This window comes from Ictidomys tridecemlineatus, chromosome 5 (genome assembly GCF_052094955.1).
Source record: "Ictidomys tridecemlineatus isolate mIctTri1 chromosome 5, mIctTri1.hap1, whole genome shotgun sequence".
Classification (NCBI taxonomy): Eukaryota; Metazoa; Chordata; class Mammalia; order Rodentia; family Sciuridae; genus Ictidomys; species Ictidomys tridecemlineatus.
In genome coordinates this window covers 174,482,678-174,508,270 of record NC_135481.1, presented here as the reverse complement: position 1 = coordinate 174,508,270, position 25,593 = coordinate 174,482,678, and the positions used below count along the sequence as shown (strand labels likewise).

General features: G+C 44.6%; 1 protein-coding gene, 1 non-coding gene and 1 pseudogene across 3 annotated transcripts in view; 2 read left to right on the top strand and 1 right to left on the bottom strand.

The window, feature by feature from the left end:
• Nucleotides 1–3,149: 3,149 nt before the first annotated feature.
• The window catches only part of Psmf1 (proteasome inhibitor subunit 1), a 32,056-nt gene continuing 9,612 nt past the window's right edge, over nucleotides 3,150–25,593 (top strand). The window contains exons 1-4 of one of the 2 annotated variants that reach the window (XM_005320561.5): nucleotides 3,150–3,439; nucleotides 9,593–9,745; nucleotides 10,830–10,912; nucleotides 21,435–21,620. In XM_005320561.5, coding sequence (XP_005320618.1) covers nucleotides 3,311–3,439; nucleotides 9,593–9,745; nucleotides 10,830–10,912; nucleotides 21,435–21,620 — 551 coding nt within the window. In that variant the 5' untranslated portion in view covers nucleotides 3,150–3,310. The remainder of the gene's footprint in view (nucleotides 3,440–9,592; nucleotides 9,746–10,829; nucleotides 10,913–21,434; nucleotides 21,621–25,593) is intronic. The other variant, XM_013356497.4, reaches the window with a different exon arrangement.
• LOC120886260 (SOSS complex subunit B2 pseudogene) lies at nucleotides 10,938–18,178 on the top strand (annotated as a pseudogene).
• Trnav-cac (transfer RNA valine (anticodon CAC)) lies at nucleotides 20,463–20,535 on the bottom strand. Its single transcript has one exon. It is a non-coding gene; the product is annotated as a tRNA-Val (tRNA).

The following is a 25,593-nucleotide window of genomic DNA, read 5'->3' as shown; positions in this document are numbered from 1 at the left end:
GCAATTCCAGCAACTTCCAAGATAAAGTTCTCCTGGCTCCTGGGACTGAGGGCTCTCAGTTATAACCTTTGTTATAACTTTTTTTTTTTACCACTAGACGTGAGCTCTGTAGGGACGGAACTACGGCTTTTCATCTAGGCCTGCCTTGCAGCAGGAACTGAGATGAGGGCTGCCCCTGGGGGACACATTTCGGTGGTGCACAGCCTGGGGGACCCCACCATGGCCTCCCAGCCTGTGAAGGTTCTTGGGGGAAAGAGTGGCTCTGTGGGGATTCTTCATCACTGGGGAGAGCCGTGAGTAGTAGAGGGGAATCAAGCAAGCAAGATCAGGACCGACGGAAAGTGGGGGGCTTCTCAGCGGAAAGAGCTTTATGTCATGGGAAGTACATCTCACCGAGGAGCGCCATGGCCGTCAGCCTAGCATCCCGAGTGTGGGCAGCACACCTGGAAAGACCATGAGAGAGAACACAGAGAAGAAGAAACCCAGAGAGGACTCCAGGGATCAGCAGCGCCTTATTAAACCACAGAGGGGCACGTTTTCCAAAGGGAAAATGGCGGGGAGCTACAAGTGCCTGAGTTTTATAGGGTTTAGCAGGACCAGGTCATGGGAGGAGTCGGTTGGTTGCTTTGGGCAGGCTTTTGGGGGAGCAGGGGGATTGGGGCAGATAAGGGCGATCTCGACAGGTCAGATTCCTGAGCTCCCTATTTCCCTGAAGTGTTTGTAAGTCTCTATTTCCTTCAGCCGGACTGCTCCTCAGGCTGCTCATCTGGAAGCTTTACAGATGGGGTTCAAGAATCGGGGCACCCCAGGGAAAATGGAGGAACACAGAGTTTGGAGAGGCAAAGGGCCCGTGGACAGGGTCAGTGGCAGTGATGGGGTGAGACGGGCCCACTTGAGATCCAGAATTCTCTCACTCTGTATCCATTCCTTCTTTCATTCACTAAGTAGGGGCCAAGCCCAGAGGGCATTCAGGTTCAGCTGTGTACAAGACAGACACGGTCCCTGCTCCCTCTCACAGTCTAGTGGGAAGAGAGTTACTAGTAAATAAGCAAATAAATAAATACTTGCTATCGTGTTAGGTGACACTGAATGCCTTTCAGAAAAGCATGGAAATGGGGAAAAAAAACAGGAGAAGGTTGTTTTCGATGGTGGCCAGGGAAGCCCTCTGCTGAGATGGTAGAAAGCGAGGTAAGGAACTGCCATACTTCAAATAAAGGAGCAAACCATGAAGATATTTGGGAAAAGAGTGCTGTAGGCAGAGAAAGAAGTACAATTGGCCCTCTGTATCTGTGGAGTCCTTATCTGCAGATTCAACCAACAGGAGATAGAAAATATCCAGGAAAAAAAAATTATGTCCACACAGAATAAGTTCAAACTTGTTTTCCATGTCACCATTCCCTAAGCAATACAGTAGAACGACTATTTGCATAGTGTTGAGAGGTTAAAATATATGGCAGTGTCACAGGAGAAGAGATGTCCCTGGAGACAGGTCTGAGGAGTTCCCAGAAGAGAGAGGGAACTCAACTCTGGGCCCAGAGGGTTCCTGGCATAGTGATGGAAAAGAATTTCAACACTAGCCAGACAAAGGCATAGACAGAGATTTATATAAGAAGGAAGATACACATTTAAGGGAGAATGCAAGCTGTCTGCCGAGTGAGAAGCAGCCCTGGCTTGGCCTGTGGTCCAATATTTATAGAAGGGCTGTATCAGGGGCTGGACTGGAGGTGGATCCAGGGTGAAGCCAGTTTTCCTGTGCTTTTGTATTGCCAGGACATGGGCTAAGGTTTGCAACAGTGTTTTCTGCATCTCAGTGGCTTGATTCTGCATTGCAGTGGCTTGAGGATATTTCCCTTAAGATTCGTATTTTTCCTTATCCTAAATCCCTAACTCAGTTCTGGGTAGAGCATTTAGCAAAATGGATGTGAAGCAGGCACTGAAAACAGCACCAAGACTATGGCCTATAATTTCCATCCAGCTTCATCCCGTGTTCTGATTTCTACCTCAGGGACAAAGGAGTGGCTTGGAGGTGTTCCCCCAGGGGGCCCTCAAGATCTTTTATATGAAATAGGCCTTGATGGGTTTCTTATTAATATTTCTACAGGTTAGCCTCCAGGTGGGGTTGCACTGATATTCTGGTTCAGAAGGACAGTTGGGATGGCAGTGGGGGTTAGACCATACATAGGTTCCCTGGGGAGGACTCTTCCTTTTGAGCTTGGTGGGAACTCTGCCAGGTTTGGAGTGGAAGGACACCATCTGACTTGTGTTCTAACAGATTCTGTCTGGTTTCAGGGTGCAAATCAGACTGTAGGCACACAGGGATGTTGTTCAAAGGCTGACGCCAGGCATCCAAGTGAGAAATGACAATGGGTGGGACGGACCACGATGCTGACTGGATGTGGAAAAATAAATTCGAGTAAAAACAATAATGGGACTTCAAGAAACTTGTTGAAGATATAATAGGTGGTAAAAATCATGGAGGAGTTAGGTTAAAAAAAAAAAAGATTAAATTAGGTAGTGGGTCAGAGTTTCAGTTCGGACGTCCACAGCTCCCATCTTCTTAGGGAAGTAGTTTCAACTCTGATCAGTTTTTGTCACTTGCAAAATGGGGATGATAACAGAACATAAGATTTGTTGAAAGGGCAAAGTAAGCTTTTGGCACAGGACGCAGCACCCAACAAACACCATAATAGAAGCTATCCTAGGAACCAGACTGGTAGATTCCAGTACCATCTCTGCCCTTCACTGGCTGGCTGTGTCATCGGGGTCAAATTGTCCCTTGGTACCTCGATTTTCCTTAGTGGTATTACCACTTCGGGGTGGGGGTCAACCCATGTAGACAAGAAAAGGATTTAGAATAAGGTGACTCGTGGCAAGCACTGCAGACGTGCTAATAAGTCTATTTCCCCCACATTTCCTAAGTTGTTTCCCGGCTTAGCACCACCCACTTTGCGGATGGGAAGTCCAGTTTGCAGCGAGGTGCCCTCTCCCAGGACTCAGCGCCCAGCGTCCTGCAGGCTGCGGGGAGAACGCGATCCCGGCTCTGAGAGGCCACGCCCCGTGCGCGGACTCCCTCTGGGAACCCTTCAGAGCCCGGCTCGCGTTTCCAGCCCGGCACTCTTAGAGAAGCTGCGCTGCCGTTTGGAACTACTTCCGGTGGCTGCTGTGACGCCCCCGGACAGCTCCCTTTGGGGCGTCGGGAGAGACCGGGCAGAAGCAGCGGGAGGGCGGGGCGGAGTAATAGCCACGCGTGGGCGGAGCCATCCCTGAAGTGTTACCTTCCTCCTTCCGCCCGCAGGAGCCCAGCGTACTGATGGCGGGCTTGGAGGTGCTCTACGAGTCGGCGGCGCCGTCCATCACCTGCACGCAGGACGCGCTGGTCTGCTTCCTGCACTGGGAGGTGGTGACGCACGGCTACTACGGCCTGGGCACCGGCGACCAGGTACGCCGCGGAGCCGTCCGCTGGGGAGGGGGGAGCTGTCTTCTGCCGAAACCCGGAGGCCGAAGACCTCGTCCCGAGCGCCTGGCCTCTGCCCGTCACCCCAGGTCCGGGCCCGGGGGATCCTGACGCCGCTGGGGCCCGGGACCCCTCCCCACGCAGCTGGCACAGCCTGGTTTGTCAGCCGGGGGACAGAAAGTCTTCAGCTCAGCCTGGCGGTCGCTCGGGCCAGGATTCTGTGGATCTGACCCCGAAACAGGGTGTAGCTCCCCAGAGTCCTCACCCCACCTGCTCCCCCTAAACTCTGGCCACACAGTCACGGAGCAGGGATGGGGAGGCCGGACTCAAAACTGCGCCCATTCCCACCTCCAGCCTCCACGGGACATCTGGAAATGAACATGAGGTTTTGGGTGGGCTCACACACCCTTTTGCTGAAGGGCTCTGGGCCCAGTCGCCCCCGTCATCATCAGCTCACACACACATGTACCCATACATCCTGGATGTGAGGGTCAGGTTAGGATTCCTAGCTATAGTTTTCCCCACAGGGTCAGCCCCTCCTGTTCTCCCATCCCTAGGTTCTGCTTCTTAACAGCTGGAGGCCTGTTGATGTCCCCACAGAGCCCCCAGGACACCTGGACTCAGCCCATCTCACGAATGTCTCCCTTCCCTGTCCCTTCCCTGTGACCCCCATCACATCAGCCTTCCTATGAAAACTGGACCTGGCCCCTTTGTTTCCCATCTGCTCCTTCCAGCCACACTCCCACATACACACAGAAACTCAGGACTCCAGGCCTGACCCTCTCTGTCCCAGTCCTCTCATTCCCAGAACCAAGACCAGCTCTGAGCAAGCCACCCCACCCCTTGTGTCTCCCAGTGAGATTTTAACCTTCCTCTCATTTTTTACTACTTTAATTCTCAAGCCCCGAACCCATTTTTATCTTTCTCAGGTATATAGCTTTCTGGACCCTCCCTCCTTGCCCCCACAAATGCTTTACACATTTCAAGCATTTAGCCAGATATCCCCCTGAATCATTGCTACTGCTTCTATTCCTCTCTCCCATAGAACTAGGACCAAGACCACCACACCCCTTTAGCACTACCCCCATCAGCAGAATCAGAGCACAGGAACTATCATTGACCTCTGTCTCCCCGGCCCCCCCAGTCTCAGCTATTTCACTGGGACCCCAGGTGTGTGCTCAGCAGCCCACTGCTACCTCCAAGGGCACACATCCTTCATAGCTTACATGGGCTCCAGGAGGAAACAAGCAGCCACAACAACACACCCTCCCCCACACACACCTGGAGAAGAAAAGGCTGGGAAAGCAGAGTCAGCAACAACAACCCCCCCCACCACACACACACACACACACACACACACAGACACACACTCAGGGGAACATTTCTTCCTCCCAGCAGTTCAGACCTTGGGACCTGGGAGAGATGCTGCCTTCCCCCACTCCCCGGTGTTGGCGCCCCCTTTCACTGCACATTTCCTCCAGCAGGAACCCTGTGGCTCCTGACTTGCTCCGCTCTGGCTTTCTAGTCTTTAACAGCTCTTTCACTTGGCCCAGTCACTTCATATCAACTTCTCCTGGGAAGTTCTTCAGAGAGCTGATGTGTGGGACAGGGCAGGGTGTGGAGTAAGATGTGGATTTACTCTGGAACTTGCCCGTTGGCCGCACTCTTCAGATGGAGCAGGTCCGCTCCATCCTGTCCTCAAGCCCCTCCCCACCTTACTGCCTGCCGGCTCGTTCTCTGCCCCACTATCATAACCCCTTCCTCTCCCCCCAGGACCAGGAGCTTGTACAGAGGGCTTACCTGGCCCCCTGCTTGCCATTTCACAGGCATATATGAACCCTGCAGAACTGCTCCCCCACTTGTCCCCCCGTACATCCTGTCAGCGCCTGTGTCTGTCACTTTGCCAGGGTATGGATGTCAGTTCTTATGGGTTGGTGTCTTCCCTGGCATCACCCTCTTGCAAAATACTCTAGGCCCCCAAAATTTTCAAATGAAATGTGAAAATAAATCTCATTTCAATAGTGGTTTAAAAAAAAAAAAGATCTGTGACAGATTCCCAAAGTTTATCTCCTCAGTTAATGGTGACGGTCAAGCTCCTGCAGACCAGAAAAAAAATGTTAGCTCCACACATCTCTGGGGAGGCCAAAGAGCTGGGGAATGGGAGTTTTGGAAGGCACTGTCCCCCTGTCCACCTCAGCGCTCAACCTTACATGCCCTCAAAGGAATGAGTGTCGGGACTGCCAACAGAGTCTGCTGTATTTGTGCTTCTTTTTGCTTTTTCTCCTGAAGTGGCTGCAGGCTCAGGTTGTACTTGGCCTCTGCTTACATTGGTTGAGGGTGCTCATATTCAGAGCAGAAGCCGTCTGGAGCAGTGTCTTTCCTGTTAGTTTATTGAGGTTTAATATTCAGACTGGAGCCAGCAGAGTTGGCTGAGTCCATAGTGTTTGCCAAGTTCAGAGGATGTTTGTGTTGCTGCTCTAGTCACCTCCTGCCCCCCATCTTCCTGGGGGTGATAAGAGGGAAACAGTGTCCCCAGAGTGTCTGTTTGACTAACACATCAACAGTTGAGTAGAGAGCAAGGCTGTCTGCTCTCTTTGGTTTAGCCTCCTCTGGCGCAGTAGGATTGGTCTATAAAACTTGACTGGAAGAGTAACACTTCTGTTGGCCTCAGTGGAAGTCCAGCATTTAAATTTGGATTTCTTTCTTGAAGTCAGCACCACTTCTCATAAGAGCTTTATAGCTATGTCAGGCAGGTTAAGTGGCAGGGGATGGAGATGGCCGTAGAGTTAAATTAGAGAATTGGTTTTGTGTTGTGCTGTGGGGATTTAAGGATTATAAGAAAGAGAAAATGCCCAGAACGATCTGTTTCGTTTCTCTGGCTGAAGCCCAGAGGCACTGGGGTGAACACTCAGCTGTTAAAGAATGCTTCCTCCCCGGGGTTTTGAGGGGTTTTCTCAAGAAAAATTTTCATGGGGCCAGTTTGGTGGACCTGGCTGGGAAAAATCTCCAGCCATAGCCTGGCAGCTGAGAATTCTGAATCCCAAATCCAGCTTTATATCTCAAGTGCTGTGACCTTGCGTGAGTGTCGGCTCCCCCAGGTCCTAGAGTTTTCATCCAAGGGTGTCAAACTACATGACTGTGCACTTTGGCTACATTCCAACTGGAGCTTTCTGGGACACTTGATATTTGAGCTGAGGGCCGCGAGTGCAATTGAATGCCATGTTTGGCTTGATAACACCAGAGCCTGTCTCATAGTGCCACCTCTGTTTTCTGGGGAACATAGATCCCATTTCAGCAAGAGGCGTCCTTCTTCCAGGACTTTACTCTGGAAGCAAAGGTGGTGAGCAGGCCAGGTTTCCCACATGCCAGTTCTGGTGGATGAATGCTGTATACGAGGGCGTAATAGAAATAAAAGACCCCTCCACAGAGCAAAGATAAGGCATGTCATCAAATCCCTGGCTCTGAAGTATAACTTCACCCACATCAGTAAACATGTAGCAGGAAGTGTACCCTGTTCAGAGTGGGAAAATGGTTTCTCCTTCTCCCTTAGTGGACCGATTGCTTAGTTTCACTTTTGTTTTTTGTCCCTCTCTTTCGTTTCTGGAGTGTGAATTGATTTGTCATCCAGCCAGCTTTTAAACCACTGCCAGTTTCGACATCCTGAATTTGACTTGTGACCATTCCTCCTAATGAATTCCTGAGCACCAGGGTGACCAAAGAAGAGAACCTAAGCAGTCCTCGATTGTAGCCTCCCATTGTCCTTAGTGTGTGTCGAGTTTTGCGTTTCTGGCCTTTGCTGGTGTTCTTCTCTGGTCCCATTCCTTCCCATCATACTTTTATTAATACAGATCTTCCCAGTCTGCCTGCTCCATGCTGAGCAATATAAATATGCATCCATGAAATGATGTACATTGGTACTGGGGCTGTGGGTCAGTGGTGGAGCGCTCACCTAGCACATGTGAAGCACTGGGTTTGATCCTCAGCATCACGTAGAAATAAACATTAAGGGTATTATGTCCACCTGAAACTAAAATAAATTTTTAAAAAAGACATATATCATTTTCTGTGTGCTTTTTAAATTGTTTACACTAATGGTGCTGGTCTGTAAATCTCATTTTTTCTGGATTTTAAATCATATTTTTTACTTTGATTAGTAATACTACAATTAGATCCACCTTGCTCATTCTGATTGCTAGAGAGTAACCCACTGTAAGTGTATTTTGCCTTTTACCTCCTCCTTGGCTGCCCTAGCCAAGGCTGGGATGAAGATCCCTTGTCCTATCTCTGCACAGAGTTCTTCCAGAAGTAGGGAATTTGGGTTATGGGATATTGACTCACCTAATTTTACTGAATACTACCAGATTGCTCCCTAAAGGGGCTGTTTAAATTTTAAAAACTCCCTAAAGGAGTTTAAATGCTCACCAGCAGTGCCTGGAGGTCTCCCATACAAGTCTGGTAAAAAAATAACAAATGGGTAACACCGGTCTGACAGGTGTGTATAACCTGCTATCTCATTATTTCAGCTTGACTTTTCATTTTTCTGCAGCCTAGCAAATGTCTTTTCCTAGCCGTGATGTCTTGACTTCATATTGCCTGTTGTTGAGCAGAAGCTGTAAATTATCAGCAGTTTCAATGGCGGTATTTTTATCTTGTATGGATCTTGTTTAAGAAATCTCCCCCTTGCCCCCAGAAATCACTGTTCATTTTTACTGTAGAAATGAGTTGAACTATTTCTCAAACTTTAGTGTGTGAAAATAAAGTTCTAGGTTATCTAAAAAGGAAAAGAAAGGAGAAACATCATAACTCACAGTAGATGCATTTTACACCAGTGAGGTGGGTAAGATGAAAAAATCAGATGAAAGCAGTGTTGCTGACCAGGTGGAACAGCAGGGGCTCTCCCTCGGGGGTAGTGGCAGTGGACATCAGCACGTCTTTGGTAAACAATTTGATTTTATCTCATCAATAGAGAAGGGTCTACCTCCAGGCATAGAAATTAATTCAAATGTGTGCCAGGTGTGTCCAGGATGTTCATAGCATTATTCATAATAGCAAAGTAAGTGAACTGGAAACTTGTCTGTCTCCACCAGCCAGTGAGCAAGTCTTGAAGCCCATTCGCACAGTGGAGCGCCGCATAGTGGTGAATGTGAATCAGCTATAGCAAAAACACTGAAGCACTGGCAGGGATTAATCGCTTCACGTGAAAATGGCAACTGGTGGAAGTGATGCTGTTCGTGTTAAATTTAGAAACATTGGAAACTGTATTTTTATGGTTGTATGTATAGTAATACAACTTATAGGAAAAGTGAGAAAAAAAGTTTTTTAAAAATACAGAGTAGTATTACTCTTGAAGGGAAAGAAGGAAGAATTTGGGGATTTGCTACCCAAGGCTTTTGTGGTGATTGCAATGTTCTTTTTCCTAAGCAATTTGTAGCCACATACACCTCCCTCCCTCCCTCCCTCCCTCCCTCCCTCTCTCCCTCTCTCTCTCTCTCTACCCCCATATATGTGTGTATATATATATGTATTTAAATATATATTATGTATATGTTTTAGTTGTAGATGGACACAATACCTTTATTTATTTTTATGCAGTATTGAGAATCAAACCCAGTGCCTCACATGTGCTAGGCAATCAAGTGTTCTATCACTGAGCCACAACCCCAGCCCTCCACTTTGTATTTTTAAAAATCTTGTATGTATATTACATTTTAGGTATATGTGAAAATCGTCTGTAACTTTTGTTAAACAGTTGGTGTTTTTAGTCAACATTTTGGTGACCCTGTGGCACATAGATCAAGGTCCAAACCCTGAAAATCAGTGCTTTAGAATTCCATAGTGTCCCTTAAGTTAATTAGCTTTATTCTTGGCAGTGATGGAGAGGGAGATGATTATTAAACTGAGATTGCAGGTTCTTGACAGGTGTCAGTGCTGTGTCATAAAGACAGCCGGCGAGGGGAGAACATTCCAAATACCTGGGCCCCAGACCTCTAACTGGTGCATGACCTTGGACAGGTCACTCTCTTGACCTCCGTAGCCTTGTCTGTGAAGTGAGAGGTGCCGATAGATCATCTGTAAGATTCTTTGTAGGTCCCTGTTCTGAGGTCATGATCTTTCTCCTCAATCCCGTTGTCTTCTCAGCCAGGTCCCAGTGATAAGAAGTCAGAGCTGCTGCCAGCTGGGTGGAACAACAGTAAAGACCTGTATGTCCTCCGGTATGAGTCCAAGGACGGCTCCAGAAAGCTCCTTGTGAAAGCCATCACCATGGAGACCAGCATGATCATCAATGTGCTGGTGAGTCTCAGACCTGTGGGGTCTGCGGATGGCGGTGGGTATTGAGGTGGCTGTTCCAAAACCCATTTAACAGTGACTGCAGAGCTGTAAGTGTCCCTGAAGCCTTTGCCCAGTGTCCCTACTTCAAGAGCTTTATCCTGAGGTGAGAACCCTAAACATAGAAATGCTTTGTGCACAAAGATGGTCGCTGCCTGGATTATAAAGGAGGGACTTCTCTCCACAGGTTAAAGAAATCAAAGCAAGCCATTCAGGGACAGTGCAGGAAGAAAGGCTGTTGTAGCCCCAGTGGGCTGCTTTTAGCTTTGTAAGCAAGCAGCGTTCTTGCTGCCTTGGAACCTGTACACTTCATGTTTCTTGTGCTGTAATCCCCACCCTCTCCCATCTGCCACCTCACGTACATACGCAGCCTCCGCCTTCTCTTCAGTCTGCCTGACTCCCCCTCTTTTGTCACTTACTCTGAAATACATTCCTACTACCCACCCCACCTGCCAGAAAAATCTAAATTCTATTTCTCTACTTCATCATTTTATTTTTGTGCCAGCTTGTGATTGTGTCCTTACTGGTGCTTTGCTTTAATGTCAGTGATCTGCTACTGAAGCACCATGAGGGCAATAGCTTGCTTTTTGTTAAGTTTTGTCTTGTGGTCCGTCTGTTGTAAGTATCCTGCAGAATGTGATTTGCTGCCCTTTGCTTTTCTCACTCTTGTTTTGGAGGCCTTCACCTGGGAGCACACATAGGTGTACCTCATTTGCTTTAATTTCTACATAGTATTCCATATCCTTTCCCTGTTGACAAATATTTAGATCTTGTATCAGACAAGGTTCTTAGTTGCAAACCAGAAAATTACATACCTGCATCCTGTCTGCAAAAGAACCTGGGAAATAGATTGTCTGGCCTTGGAAAGGCAGTATTTCTATATCAAGGAAGTCCCTAAGTATTAGAAGACTGTGTCATGTATTACAAAGAGTCCTCATCAGTGTCTCTTTGAAAATCCGTATTTTTTAGTTTGTATGCTGTTCTTCCCACCCATGCACTCATTAGCCCAGAAATACCCCGTCTCTCATTTTCTATTTCACTTTTTTAGGAATATGGCTCACAGCAGGTGGCAGACTTGACCCTGAACTTGGATGATTATATCAGTGCAGAAGACCTGCATGACTTCCACAGGTACTTCTAAATGATGTCTTTTTTCCAAACTGAGAACCAATGACAAGAAATAAAGAATGAAAATAAAAAATTAAAAAAAAAAAAAAAAGAAATAAAGAATGAGGTTTTGGCATCCAGAGACTCAAGGGAGATTAACAAAATTTTTCACTCCTTGGCACAAACTCTTCTCAACTCTCTTTTCTGTTTTTTTGTTTGCTTTTTGTTTCTGTTAAAGGCAGGATTCACGTAGGAAATGCCCCATGAAATAAAATGATGCAGTCAGGAGTCCACAGTGCTCAGTGGCTCCAGAGTAAAGGTAGGGCCAGGCCATTGGCTCAGTCGGAAGTAGGCTTCCTGCAGGACCTGTGCCTGATCAGAGTTCCCGTGAACCCCCACTCCACAGACGCTGTGCCTCCCCCCTCTTCTTTTGGCACCAGAACAATGCCTCCATTATAGTCAGTGAACCTATGTGATAGATCATGATCCCACATCATGGCGTCCACATGAGGGCTCACTCTTGGTGTTACACATTCTGAGGGTTTGGGCAGGTGTGTAATGCCTTGTCGCCACCACTGCAGTATCATGTGGAGTAGTTTCCCTTCCATAAAAACCCTTTGTTCTGCGTGTTCCTTCCCCTCCCTCAGTCCCTGGCAACCACTGGTCTTTTTACTGTCTCCATAGTTTTGCCTTTTCAGAAGGTCGTGCAACTGGAATATGATTCCATGCAAACTGTTTTCCAAAGTGGCTGCACCATTGCATCCCCCAGGATTAAAGGCGGGAGCTCATGTCGTTCTGCACCCTTGCCAGCGTCTGATTTGTCAGTATTTTAGATTTAGGCCATTCTAATGGTGGTACCTCATTGTTTAATTTTCAGTTTCTTAGAGACATGTTGGGAAGTATCTTTGCTTATGCTTATTTGCTGTTCATATTTCTTCTTTAATGTAGTATCTGTGCAGATCCTTTGCTCACTTTTTAAATGGGTCGTTTTAGAAGTTCATTGTATATTTTTGTTAGCAGTCTTTTATATGACAAGTGTTTTGTAAATATTTTCTCCAAGACTATGGCTTGTTTTCTCATTCTAAATCCTAAACTTTTTTATTTTGAAATGTGCAGCACCACAGAAGAAATGGTTTGCAACAACCCTCAGTGAACACCCAATTGCCCATCATTTAGATTCACCAATTTTTAATGTCTTGCCACTTTTGCTTAATTTTCTTAAAATTTTTTGTTGTTCTTGAACCATCTGAGAATGATTTGCAGATGTCATGAACTTTTAACCCTGCACACTGCAGCGTGCATCTCCTTGTTCTTACAGGGCATCCTCTGACCTGACCTTAATACCGTCTTCACACTTGGAAGTGCAGCACTGACACAATGCTGTCATTTAATACTCAGCCCAAGATCAGATTCCCGCAGTCATCCCAACAGTGTCCTGTGTAGCTGCTCCTTTAGTTTTCCCATATCCGTCCATCCCCAAATCACACCTTGCATTTTCATGTCTCTTTACTTCCCTTTATTCCAGCAGTTTCCTAGACTTTCATTTTGATGCTTTTCAAGACGTACACACACACACACACAAAAAAAATGTATGTATATAACTTGTTTGTTTTTTCCGTTGTTGGGGATTGAATCATAGAGTCTCGCACATGCCAGGCAAGTGCACTAAGACTGAGACATACCTACCCCCAGCCCTCACGTTGACAGTTGTGAAGATTCAAGATTGGTTGTGCAAAAGGTGCAGATCGTTTCCATATGATTGGCTTCATCCAGTTGTTTCTGCATCGTTAGATTCAGGTTGAACATTGCTGAGAACAACAGTTCATAGGTGAGCTGCGTCCTCCTCAGTGCTTTACTTCCGGGACCCAGTCTATCTTATCATTGGTGTTCTTAAATTTGATCATGTGGTGAAGACAGTGTCCACCAGATTTCTGTGTCATAGAGCATCTGTATTTAATAAATAATCTGGGATCCTGTTAGCAGCCCATGGATGTTCTATTTCCTGATGGTCTTTTGCCCAGTGATTCAACATCTATATATGATTTTTGCCTGCATTCATTATTACAGAGATGATTGTAAAATAGTCATTTTCTATGTCTATCATTTTTTTCTACATTTTTAGTTACCATTTTTTTCCTGCCCCATTATTTTTAGTTTATTAAATGTCACTATGGACTGGTAGATTTGGATTCTTTTTTATCAGTCTTTGAATGTTTAAGTTGTCCCAGAGTGGGAGTCCCTGCAAGCTGCCTCCTTTATCCTTTTGACAAAATTCTTGAGCATTTTCTACTTTCTGCAGAATATGATGTTCTGAGTGTACCTGTGCTTACCTTGCCTATGGCTGGGAATCAACCATTCCCCTGAGAGCCATAATTTCTCTTAGTGGAGAATAGTATTTAAAAACCAAAGTCTTGGCCCCAGGCATGCTCATTAATTTGAAGGTGTTGCCGCTTCTGGGCCCTTTGAGTGAATAGAGCCCAGGAATCATTTTTTCATTAGATTTTGAGTTCAAACTGATACCTTTGTTTTAAATCTAACATCACAGGATTCTTCTTATTCCAAACTTACATTTCCCTTCTCCTGTAGCAAGAACTCTGATTCCCAACAGCATCAATTTATTTACTCATTCACTTGATCCAAAAATTTGCAGTTTCTGAACTGCCCACCACTGTCTACCAAGAGTAATCCTACTAAATATACAGATCCAGATGTGATTTCTTCCCAATTCTTTTTGTTCTTTGACTGTTTCCCATAAAGAATATATGCAGTCAAAAGTGTTATGTTCAAAACTTAGGTTAATTTTTTTAATCAGTGTACTGGAGTATCTGTTTACTTTATTCCATTTTAGGAACAACTTTTTCCCCATCCTTTTTGACCTCAGGATTCTGGAGGAAGCTTTGTATCACTATAAATTCACTGTCATCAAAGATTAACTGAACTAGGAATTGCCCACGACCCCTATTGTGTTGATTTGTTTAGTCAGCAGTAACCACCTTGGACTCACTCCTCAGACTTCCATACCACCCACCTGCATCATTCAGGCCACCTGCTCTTTGTCTCTCCCCTCTTCCATGCAGACTCTGAGCAGGTCCTTTATGTACATCCCTCCTGCTTACCCACCCTTAGCGGCTTTCCCACACGGCAGTAGGACCAGTCTTTTTAAAAGTTGATTAGATCATGATTATAACTCTTACTTAAAAGCGTCCAGGGACACCACCTCACCCCATTAGGACGACTACTGTGAAGCAAGAAGGGAGAGAGGGAACATGGAGAAAATTGAACCCCTGTGTGGGAAGGGGATGTGAAAAGCAGAATGACAGTTCTTCAGAAACTAAACTCACCATAAAACCCAACAATTCTCTTTGGGCCACCCCAGCCCCAGTTGTCCCTCCACCCTTGCCCCGGACCTGGGAAAGTAGGAAGCCTTGTCCCCACTCACTGCTCTATATGAGTGGGGTCAACATCCCACCTCTTTTTATAAAAGATATTAACCCCGGATGAAAAACTTAAATGTCATCTTTATTTTCCTGGAGATAACCCAAGACAGCCTTAAAGTGAGATCGCACAAAGCAGCAGATAAAACGGGCAGCGTCACTGTTCCGTGTGGGCTGAGATGGGGGTTCTCCTTCAGCCAGGGGATAGTGTCTGTGGACCCAGGATACACATCCATGTGGAAAGGATGTCTGATGCTTTGTACTGGGAGGGACAGCGAACTTCAGAAAATTGGAGAATTTGTATGGTTTATTCAGAAGTGCCAAATTTCAGTGAGCCCAGCCTAGATTATCAAGGACTGGAACAGAGAGGCTCACAGTGAACAGAAGACTGATTCCATGAATAGTAACAGGTACAGTACATTTGGATCAGTGGGAAATGGCCTTCAAACTGGCCCTGAATCAAGGGGACACCAACTTTCATATGCTAATAGAAGCAATGTCCAGGCACTTATCAATCCACAGCTACCAGGAGCTGCTAATAATCAAACAGTCATGACCACAATAAGTAATGGCAGGGATCCTCCAAGAGCCTTTAAAAGATGACCTGTGCCAAATAGTCACATGTAGCTTTTAAACACTTAGTGCACTTTTACTTATTGTGAACTGTGAAAAACATGTCCTTTATTGGTTTCCTTTTACGTTTTGGTTTGTTAAGAAGAGTGAGTTTTTATAGCAAAACTGTTAAGCTTCTCAAGTCTCCTATTGAATGGGAACATTGAAAAGTAGGGGCATATATTTTAGAGCAAAAAAGTTATTGGATATCCTCTAAACATTGTACCCATTTCAAGGATGAGTTATTTAAAACACCAGCTTTATAGCTAGCCTCTATGAGTCTATCTTCTGTATGAATTTTGTAATATTTCATGTAAGGCTTAATGGGAGATGTTCTTTGTCTTAAATATAGATATTGCCATAAAGCAATAACCACCAAAAAAAAAAAAAAGACCCCAGAAACTTGGTCATTGCCAACAACAGTTTTGAGTGTTTGAATGACTGAATTTATTGAGTGACTGCCATTAAGATTTCCCAAGAAATGAATCATCCTAAAGCCTTGTTTCATTACCAAAAAAGATTATCAGAATTATGGAACAGAATGCAATCTGTAATGTAACGTTAAGTTTTAGAAAAAAGCTGATTTATTTTGAGATAGTGCTCTTAAGATTTGTTATTAATGTGGATTATATTGAAAGAAAATTTAAAACTGGGGCATTGAATATTTAGTTTTGAATCTACCATGTTAAATATTTAGAAGTATAATTAGAGTTATAATGCCAGGGAGAGTTGGCGTTAAATCTCCGTTTGTTTTTCTGAATACACTCGTTCCTGGGGTTTGTGTGTGGGAAGATGTTTTGTCTTGTTCTGTTTTCCTGTTTGATTACCATTGATCTATTTTTTAAAAAAAAAAAAAAACATTTATTTTTTAGTTGTAGTTGGACATAATACCTTTATTTTATTTATTTATTTTTATGTGGTGCTGACAGTCAAACCCAGGGCCTCACATGTGCTAGGCAAGGGCTCTGCGGCTGAGCCACAACCTCAGCCCTGATCTAATTATTTTTAAAAATAATTTTGGTGAACATAGTGAAGGTGATTCAAATGGAAATCGTATATAATATGCAATCTTAAGTTGTAGATCCTAGGTACTCAGCCTGAAGTGAAAATCCTAGGTGGTACTTCTATTTGAAGTTATGTGTGTTCTCAAAAGTTTCTGAACACGATTCGCATAGTCTTACTAAATATCAAAAGTTAAATGACAGAGAAGTGATTACAGCTTTATTCAGAAATGTTAAGGTGGAATTTTTTTATGTGTCATAAGTGGTACCCACTTCTACTTTTTACTGAAGGGTGGTTAACTGGTAAATTTTTCTTTTAGAATTCACCTCTTCTTAAATATTACCTCTTGAATGAAACTTACATAAATGTTAACAGATTTTTGGAGTTTTGGAAAATTAAAATACTGTCAAATGTGGATTACTGTCAAAAAAGGGTGTGAAGTTTCAGTTTGGGAAAATGAAGATGTTCTAGAGAAGGGCGGTGGTGGTGGATGGAAACAGTGCAAGTGTCCTTCCTGTCGCTGAACTGTCCATTTAAATGTGGTTAAGATGGTAAATTTTATGTGTATTTTACCACAGTAAGAAAAAAATATTTTTAGTTCTTAAAAATAAAACCCATCAGTGAATATCCATAGCTCCAGAATAAAGAACAAAATCCTTGATGGGTCCTTGAAGCCTGAGGTCCACCCCAGCCTTCTCTCACTCTCCTTCCTGTACTGGTCTGTCTGAGCCACCTGCTGCTTCTCTTCTGCCCTCTTCAGACTCCTTTGCCTAGAGCGTTCTTCCCAACCTCAGCTGGCCAACTCCTATCTATTCATTGGTCCCTCTAATTCAAATGTCAGTTCCTCAGAGAAGCCTCCCCTGGCCACCATGATGGGGGTTTTAAAGTCTTGTAGGATTTCCTGAGGATTTTCTGATTAGCTTCTTGGAGTTTTTCTTCCCCACTTTCAGAGGCTGCTTGGAGGGCAAGTCCCTGTCTGTTGTCATACTAAGTAGACAAGGAAGGAAGGGCCAGGCCCTGGCCTTGCAGAGAGCTGCTCTCCTGGGTGATGCACATGCTTGACCCCTGGTCCCCTTGATTCTAAGAGAAGGCCATTTGGAATGTGGTCTCTTTCTTGACTTCATTCTAGAATTCCACTGGGAGAGAGAGATTGACAAAACCAATGGGGGAACCCAGGAACTGTCCAGGCCGGTCACGCTCCTTAGAGCCTCGAATATACCCTGCAAGCCCAGGGAGAGTTGTGTTTCTAAATACACTCTTCCTGGGATTTTTGTGTGGGGGAGGATGTTTTGTCTTGTTCTGTTTTCCTGTTTGATTACCGTGGAGTGAGAGCCGCAGTAGCAGTGCCAGAGCGGTGTGCTGAGAACAGCAGGAGCAGCCATGGAGTGCCAGACTGGGCCAGCTCTAGGAATATGCAAATGAAAAACTCTCCATCTCCAGGAATCGTCTCCATGGAGACGCCTCACCGCGGCCCAGCCCTTCCCCTCAGCTTCAGCCCAGCTGCTCCGCCTCCTCCCTCCATCTGGCCCTCCCTTAGTCACTGCAGCCTGCTCCCCTCCTCTTGGTAGGACCCTGTTGTGCCCCTCCATGGGTACGCTGTGACTTGCGAAGGAGTGTGGCCTACTTGGGTCCTTTCTGCCACGCCTTTTCTCCGCCAGACGGGATCATGGGTGGTCTTTTGCCACCACCAAAACCCAATCCAGGACTTGGCCACCTTCTGTCAGGCCAAGTTCTACTGATACACACCTACCTGGAGGGACACGGCCTCTACCGAGTCACACAGCTCCTCTGATGGAAAGAGGAGAGCAGTGAGCTTTATCCCCACCACGATGGGGCGGGGAAGCCTCGGAGTGGCCCAGGTTCCCCGTGTGGAGCACGAGCCCGGTTTTTCAGGGGTGGGGGGCGGGGGGCATAGGCCACCGGCTCCCAGACCTGCGCAGCCTGTGCCCTCTTGCTGGTGGCGCTCTCCTCGGTGAGGCTCTTCAGGCTTGGCTTTGGTAAGAGCCGAGCTGCTGGGGCCGCAGGACCCAGGCCGGCCTCCGCCCAGCTCCTCGCCTGCCCTGGCCGGCCTCCTGTGCTGGAGAAGCCTGAAACTCCCGCCTGACCTCGTATCCCCAAGTCACTTTACAGCTGTACGATAATAATAATGATTTTTAGGGCTGGGGATGTGGCTCAAGCGGTAGCGCGCTCGCCTGGTATGCGTGCAGCCCGGGTTCGATCCTCAGCACCACATACCAACAAAGATGTTGTGTCCGCCGAAAACTAAAAAATAAATAAAATTCTCTCTCTCTCTCTCAAAAAAAAAAAAAAAGAAAAAAGAAAAGAAAAAGAAAAAAAAAACAAGTGTTAATCAAAAAAAAAAGATTTTTAATTAAACTTTTTGTTTTGAGATCATTGTGGACTTAATGTGCAGTTATAAGAAACTCTTGATGCTCTTTGAGGAAGTTTTCCTCTGTTCTTAGTAGACCCTTTGTAGCCATTTTACATTTTACTCAGTGATGTGCTCCTTCTTCCAGAACTATCCTGCAGTATCACACGCAGGTTGTTAACTAGATGCAGTGAAGCCAAACACTTTCATCACCACAAGGATCTCTGCTGATGCTCTTTTGTAGCTATACCTACCCCCAACCTTAGCTTTCTAACCCCCTGGGAATTTGTTCTCATTTCTAGAATTTTTGTCATTTCAAACATTTTGACATTTATAAATGGAATTACATAACGGGTAATCTTTTGAGATTGGCTTTTCTCAACATAATATCCTTGAGGTCCATCTGAGTCGTATGTACATTAATATTTGTTCATTCTGTTTGCTGAGCAGTATTTCATGGTGTGTATGTGCCATAACTTAACCATCTGTTGGTTAAAGGACACCTGGACGGTTTCCAGCTTTGGGCTATTACAGATGGAAGTGCTGTGAGCATTCCTGCCCAAGCTTATGGGTGGTGGTAAGTTTCGTTTTTCTGGGATAAATGCCCAAGAGAACAATGATAATCTCATGTTCAGTTTTATAAGAGATAGTCAAAATCTTTGTTCCAGAGTGTCTGTTCCATTTTGTACCCACCACTGGTGTGCGCGTGATGCACATCTTTGCATCTTTGCCAGCATTTGATTATATGTGATTATTCTGATAGATGTGCAGTGGTGTCTTATAAAGTTTTAATTTGCCATTTTTTTGGTAGATTTTATTGGGAATTTCAAGGTAGACTGTTATGTCGTAGGCAAATAGAGACTGTTTTATTCCTCACTTTCCAATCTTTAGGTGTCTTCTTTTTCTTGCCTTATTGAAGCGCCTGTATTATGGTACACAAGTTGGTGAGAGAACGTCTTCCCTTTTTCCCAACACTAGGGGCAAGGTGTTCAGTTCTCCACCAGTAGGTGTCTTTGTAGCTGTGAGTGTTTTGTTGATGCTCTTTATTAAACTGAGGAAGTTTTCCTCTGCTCTTAGTTCCCTCCTTCCTTAATTTGTTGAGGTGTTTTTTTTTTTAAATCATGAATGGATTTATCTTGTTGGGTTTTGTTTGTTTGTTTGCTTTTGGTACCAGGGGTTGAACCCAGACATGTTTAACCACTGAACCACATTGCTAGCCTTTTTTATTTTTTATTTTGAGACAGGATCTTGCTAAGTTGCTGAGGCTGGCCTTAAACTTGTGATCATCCTGCCTCAGTCTCCCAAGTCACTGGGATTACAGACGTGCGCCACCACACCCAGCTATCCTATCAATTAGTGTCCACTGTTCTTTCTGTACAATAGACATGATCATATGAATTTTATAGTTTATTGATATGGTAGATTACATGGATTAATTTGTGATTATTAGAGTATCCTTGCATACCTATAATAAATTCTATGGTATATAATTTTTAGATTTTTTGAATTTAGTTGATTAATGTTTTGTTTGGGGGGGTTGCTTCTAAGTTCATAGGTGATGCTAGACTGTAGGGATTTTTTTTTTTGTACTTTGTCTGATTTTGATATTCAACTAATACTGACTTATAAACTGACTTTGGAAGTGATCTCTCCTTTTATATTTTCTGGGAGCAACAGTAAAATTGGTGTTAATTCTTATTTAAATACTTAGTAGACTTAAAAGTAATCATCTACAACTGAAGATTTGGGGGAAGGGCTTGCTTAAGTATGAATTCAGCTACTCTAAGAGAACTATTTGATTATATATTTCAGAAATGTTTTAGTTATAGTTTAGGAAGAATCAGTTATTCTAAGTTGTTGGATTAAGTTTTTCTAAGCATTCGCTTATCTTTTCAGTGGTTACAGATCTTTTATAATATTCCGTTTCATTCTTGACTTAGTGTGTCTTATCTTTTTTTGTTTGTCAATTTTAATAGAAGTTTATCGATGTTATTCATTTTTTGAAGGACCAGCTTTTTGTTTCATTAATTTTCTCTTATTGTTTTCCTGTTTTCAATGTTACTGATTTCTTATTTTCTTATTTCTTTACCTCTGCTTGCTTTGGGTTTAATTTGCTTTCCTCTTTCTAGGTTCTTCTTTGTGTGTGTGTGTTTGGGGGTGGGGGTGCTGGGGATTGAACCCAGGGCCTTGTGCATGTGAGGCAAGCACTCTACCAACTGAGCTATCTCCCCAGCCCGTTTTCCAGGTTCTTGAGGTCAGAATTTTGGTTATGGATCTGAAGCCTTTCCTGTTTTCCCATGCACGCACTGAATGTGATCGTTTCCTCTCAGCAGTCCTTAGCTAGACCCCACATGTTTTAATATGTTGTTCTCATTCTAATTCGGTATGGTATAATTTTTTCAGGACTTCTTTTTTTGATCCTTGGATTATATAGAAGTGTGCTTTGTTTAATGTCCCTGTATTTAAAGACTTCCTTTTTGTTGCATTGCTAACGGGACTCCGTATGGTCAGGAACACATTCTGTGTGATTTCAGTTATGTGCTTTGCCCTGTGGCCCAGACCGTGGCTCGTGGTAAAACCCCAGGAGACTGGAGTCCCATCCTGCCCAGCGCCTCAGCTGCACCCCGTTGCTTGTCTCTCAGGCAGAAAAAGGAGCCCCAGGCAGGAAGGGACAGAAGATAGGACCAGCCTTCTCAGTGACCCCCAGTTCCTGACAGCAGTGGGCCCTGGAGCCCACAGAGCCCTGCCTGCCCAGATCAGGAACTGGTTCACCCTTCCATGACCCTTCCCATGACACGGGGTGATGAACACACAATGAGGCTGCAGGAGGGGTGGGGTGCAGGCAGAGGCAGCCAGTCCAGGCCCTGTGCCCCCACACCCTCACCTCTTTCTAATGGGGTGGTAAGCGAGGAGGGGCAACTCAGATGCCTAAGAAGCTTAGGCCCAAATCTCGGAGACAGCGCCGGGCTGTTGCCCCCCTCACCCAGGTCCGCCGGACGGCCCGATCCCACCGCTGCAGACAGCCCAAGGGCCATCACGGCCGCCGCCCCCGCCGCCGCTGCCAGAACACGGCATGCAGGGTTGCCAGAGGACTGCGAGAAGCTACTGACTCCTCATCTCCTTCCCGCAGGACCTATAAGAACAGTGAGGAGCTCCGGTCTCGGATCCTGTCTGGAATCATCTCACCCATCCATGAGCAGTGGGACAAGGCTAGTGTGAGCAGTCCCCATCGGGAGTTTCCCCCTGCCACAGCCAGAGAGGTGGACCCCCTCCGGATTCCCTCTCACCATCCGCACACCAGCCGGCAGCCTCCCTGGTGAGTACAGTGCCCTACAGGTGGCCCCTGCCTCTGCTGCAGGATCCGGCCATCCTCCCCAGCCCGCCACTCTGCCGCCTCCCTGGCCTCCAAGTGTTTTCAATAGAACTGTCCAAGTCTTGGTGTATCCAGGCAGAAAAGGGAGACACAGGTGGTTCTGAAGGCTGCATGGTCTCCTCTCTAGAGGCCGCGCACAGCCTGGAGTCTGCCCCGGGTCATTTCTCTGGGGCTTGCGTGCAGCAGTCGAGGGTACTGCCCAGGCGTTGAGTCAGCTGTTCATTCCAGAGCTCTTGGTACAGGGCCCGGGCCAGGCTTTTTGGCAAAATGCAAAGATGTAGAAGGACTTTTGGGAAGGGGATGCATTCCATTGTTCCTTGTGTTTCATTTTGTCTTGACCTCTCGGACAACTTAGAAGTTTTCCAAAACAGCATGCTGCATGAGGGAGCCTCATCCAGGGTCTCTGCAGGTTAGGGTGGCAGCATTAGATGCAGGCTTCTGCTCTGAAGAAGGCAACAGACCAGGGACCTTAGTCTCTAGTTGAGCACTTCCCAGTCTGGAGCCCACGCTGAGGTAGTAAGGCTGGGGTTGACAGGGTAGAAGGGACAGTTGCCTGTGTGGCTCGATAAATGTGAACTGCCATTGCTTTTTTACTCTGATTTGCAATTATATACCTCTATTTAAGTAATAGGAGATAAGCCTATTTGGCAAACATCTTTGAAAATATTAGGTCCTGTTGTGAGAGTGGAGAACAATAAGGAGTGATTGAAAGAGTTGGGAAGGGTGTATCTGATGTAACCCCCTATTTCACAGAAGGGAACAGAAGTAAGACCTGCCTAAGGTCACCAGCCATTCATAAAGAGGCAGAGCTGGGCCTCCAGATGTCCCCACTCCCTATGATGTGCTCTGGGCTGTGATCTAATTAGAGTATGGTGGCAAGATTTAAGAAAATAATCCCCAGAGAGCAGTTGAGGGGGAAGATTTTTAGACCTGAAGTAAAAATTTTTAGACCCTGAACAGCCATTGAGGTGTATCCCTGGCTGGTGCACTGACACACCTGCATTCTGTCTCACACCTGGAAACCTCTAAATGCACACCCAAGTCGGGTGTCTGCCCTAACATTAGATAGAGACATCTGTCTTCCAGAGTGTGGGTGCACTGTGTCTGGAGCCTGTCGAGGGAGCCTGGTCTGCCACTAGATTTGTGTCCTGCTGCTGTTAGATGCTGAGTGCTTCTAGGTTAGAAGTACAGCTGGAGAGGAAGGGCCACTGGAGTGGAGAATTGGGCGTTGATGGCAGGTCTGTCCCTCTCCCAAGTGCTCTAGGAAAGACGAGCAAAGACTGTCTATCAGGAAAGGACTTGGTTTGGTTATTTTATCTAAGCCTAACTTTTTATTCTTGTCATTTTAAGTCTCACCCACTTCCCTTTGCTCATCTGTCCTCAGATAGGAAACTGCCCAAATCTTGTCCCTTGTTTTTTTTTTCCCCTAATATTTTCTTAGTTGTAGTTGGACACAGTATCTTTTTTTTTTTTTTAATATTTATTTTTTAGTATTTGGCGGACACAACATCTTTGTCTGTATGTGGTGCTGAGGATCGAACCCGGGCCGCACACATGCCAGGTGAGCGCGCTACCGCTTGAGCCACATCCCCAGCCCCAACACAGTATCTTTTATTTATTTATTTTTATGTGGTGCTGATCCTCAGCACCAGGACCTCTCACGTGCGAGGCAGGCACTCTGCTCCTGAGCCCCAGCCCATAGTTCCTTGTTTTGAAAAAACAGTTTTTCCTGAGCTTAGCCAGCTTCACTAAAAATACACTTTTAGATATAAAACTCTAGTTTATGTGATTCTAAATTCACTATTAATCTCAGTCTTTACATGTGATTTTTGAATGTTCCCAAGAGTTTGTGTTCTATTTTCTTTTTAATGTTTATAATCCATTTACTAAAATGCTAAACATGTTTTTAGTATCTGATATTTGATTATTATTTTTCATCTTTTGTCCGACCTCCATGGGGTATTTCAAGCATTTGTAATTTCTTATTGTAAATAGTGTCTGTCTGTGTGTGTGTTTCCTTACACTTTTTTTTTCTTATACTTCCCTTACCCTTGAGTTGTACCCACTTTGCTGGTGGATCGCAAACTTTTTGGTCTCAAGAATGCTCTTGCACTCTCAAAAACTTACTGGAGCCCCCAAAGAGATCTTATGGATGTCTACCAACACTTACTGCATTAGAAATCACAACTCAAACTTTAAAAATACCCAGTTACTCATGCATTTAAAAATAGCAACCCATTTTATGTTAGCCTAAATAACAAACTTTGATGAAAATATCTTTTCAAAACAAAAAAAAAATAGTGAGTAGAGTGATATAGTTTTGCATTTTTAAAAATTTCTTTAATATCTGACTTAATAGAAGATCGCTAGATTCAGTTTGTCTGTCTCTCTGGTGCTGGGTGGAACCCAGGCCCTCCTGCATTCTGAGCACATGCTCTACCCCTGAGCTACACCCCAGCTGGATTCTCGCTTGTGCCTGTGAAATTCAATCTTTAGGGGACTTGTTTTCATTAAAGCTTTACACAGGTATTTTATTGGAAAAAAGGGTAGTTTAATAACTTTTTTCAAATATTCTTTGTGTGTCTATTCTTCTTTGCTATTACACAAAACTTAACAACTGAAGGGTTGGTGGCGTGGAATCTGAATCCATATCTGTGAACTTTGCATACATCTGTTACATTAAAATCTACTGTGGACCCTGTTTTTTGAATGGATCCCCTCCCTATGCATGATATTGGAAGATCAGGTTATTTGGCCATTTGGAAAATATCAATTAACAGATATGGTAAAAGAATGATACATTTTGTTTTATAATATGCCAAAATCACTTTCATTGGTAATTCTCATCAGAATACTAGAATGCCATCAAGCTCATGTTGGAAACAAATTTCCAAATTGACTATTTTTTGCTTAAAGTTTTGAATTTTATCATCAACTACAAATACTGTTCCTTGTTTTCCTTGAAGTAACAGGATACTTTTTAAAAAAATATTTTTAGTTGTAGATTGACATAATACCTTTATTTTGTTTAGTTTTGTTGTTTGTTTGTTTGTTTAATGTTGTTCTGGGGATCGAACCCAGTGCCTTGTGCATACTAGGCAAGCACTCTATCACTGAGCCACAACCCCAGCCCAGTAACAGGACACTTTGTTTTGGAGAAAATATCGACTGCCAAGTCAAGTAATCATGGTTTGTCATTCTTTCTAGTAGAAACAGTTTTCCTTGCACAAATGGGCAGTTCAGGTAAAAACTTAAACAATTGCATGAGCACTTTTTTTCCAAGATAAATATATGCAATAGAAGTCCTGTGTGCATACAGTATTTCCCATATTATCACACAATATTAAAAAGACAAGTACTAAGAAATTGAGATTGAAATTTTAAAAAAATTGACGTTTAGTCATCTGTCCAGGAAGCGAGGGGGCGATGTGAGGGAGGCATGTGGCCACTAGGTGGCGCTACTGCTTTTTTCATGCTGAGGCCTTAGCTGCTCACCCACCCCGGCTTCTGCACCCTCAACGCAGATGGCAACACAGTGGAAAAAGCCAAAGGCTTCTAAGATAAAGTAGAGGCCAGAGATCTTTTTTATATATATCTATAATATATAATTCAATCTTTTGTCAATTTTCTCTGTTGGTTCACCTAGCATTTTATGACTTGCAGGCATTCCTTATATATTCTGAACTTTGCCAGATATTTATATTATGAATCTCCCTTCGCGCTGTGGCTTGTCTTTCTACTCCGTGCATGGTGGGTTTTTTATTAAAACATTCTTGATTTTTAATAGAATCTAGCTTATCAGTCTTTCCCTATACAGTTGGTAATTGTTTTCATTTGTTTAAGAAATATCATATATTTTCTTTAAGAAGTTTGTCATTTTACCTTTTTAGATCTTCAATCTACTTAGAATAAATTT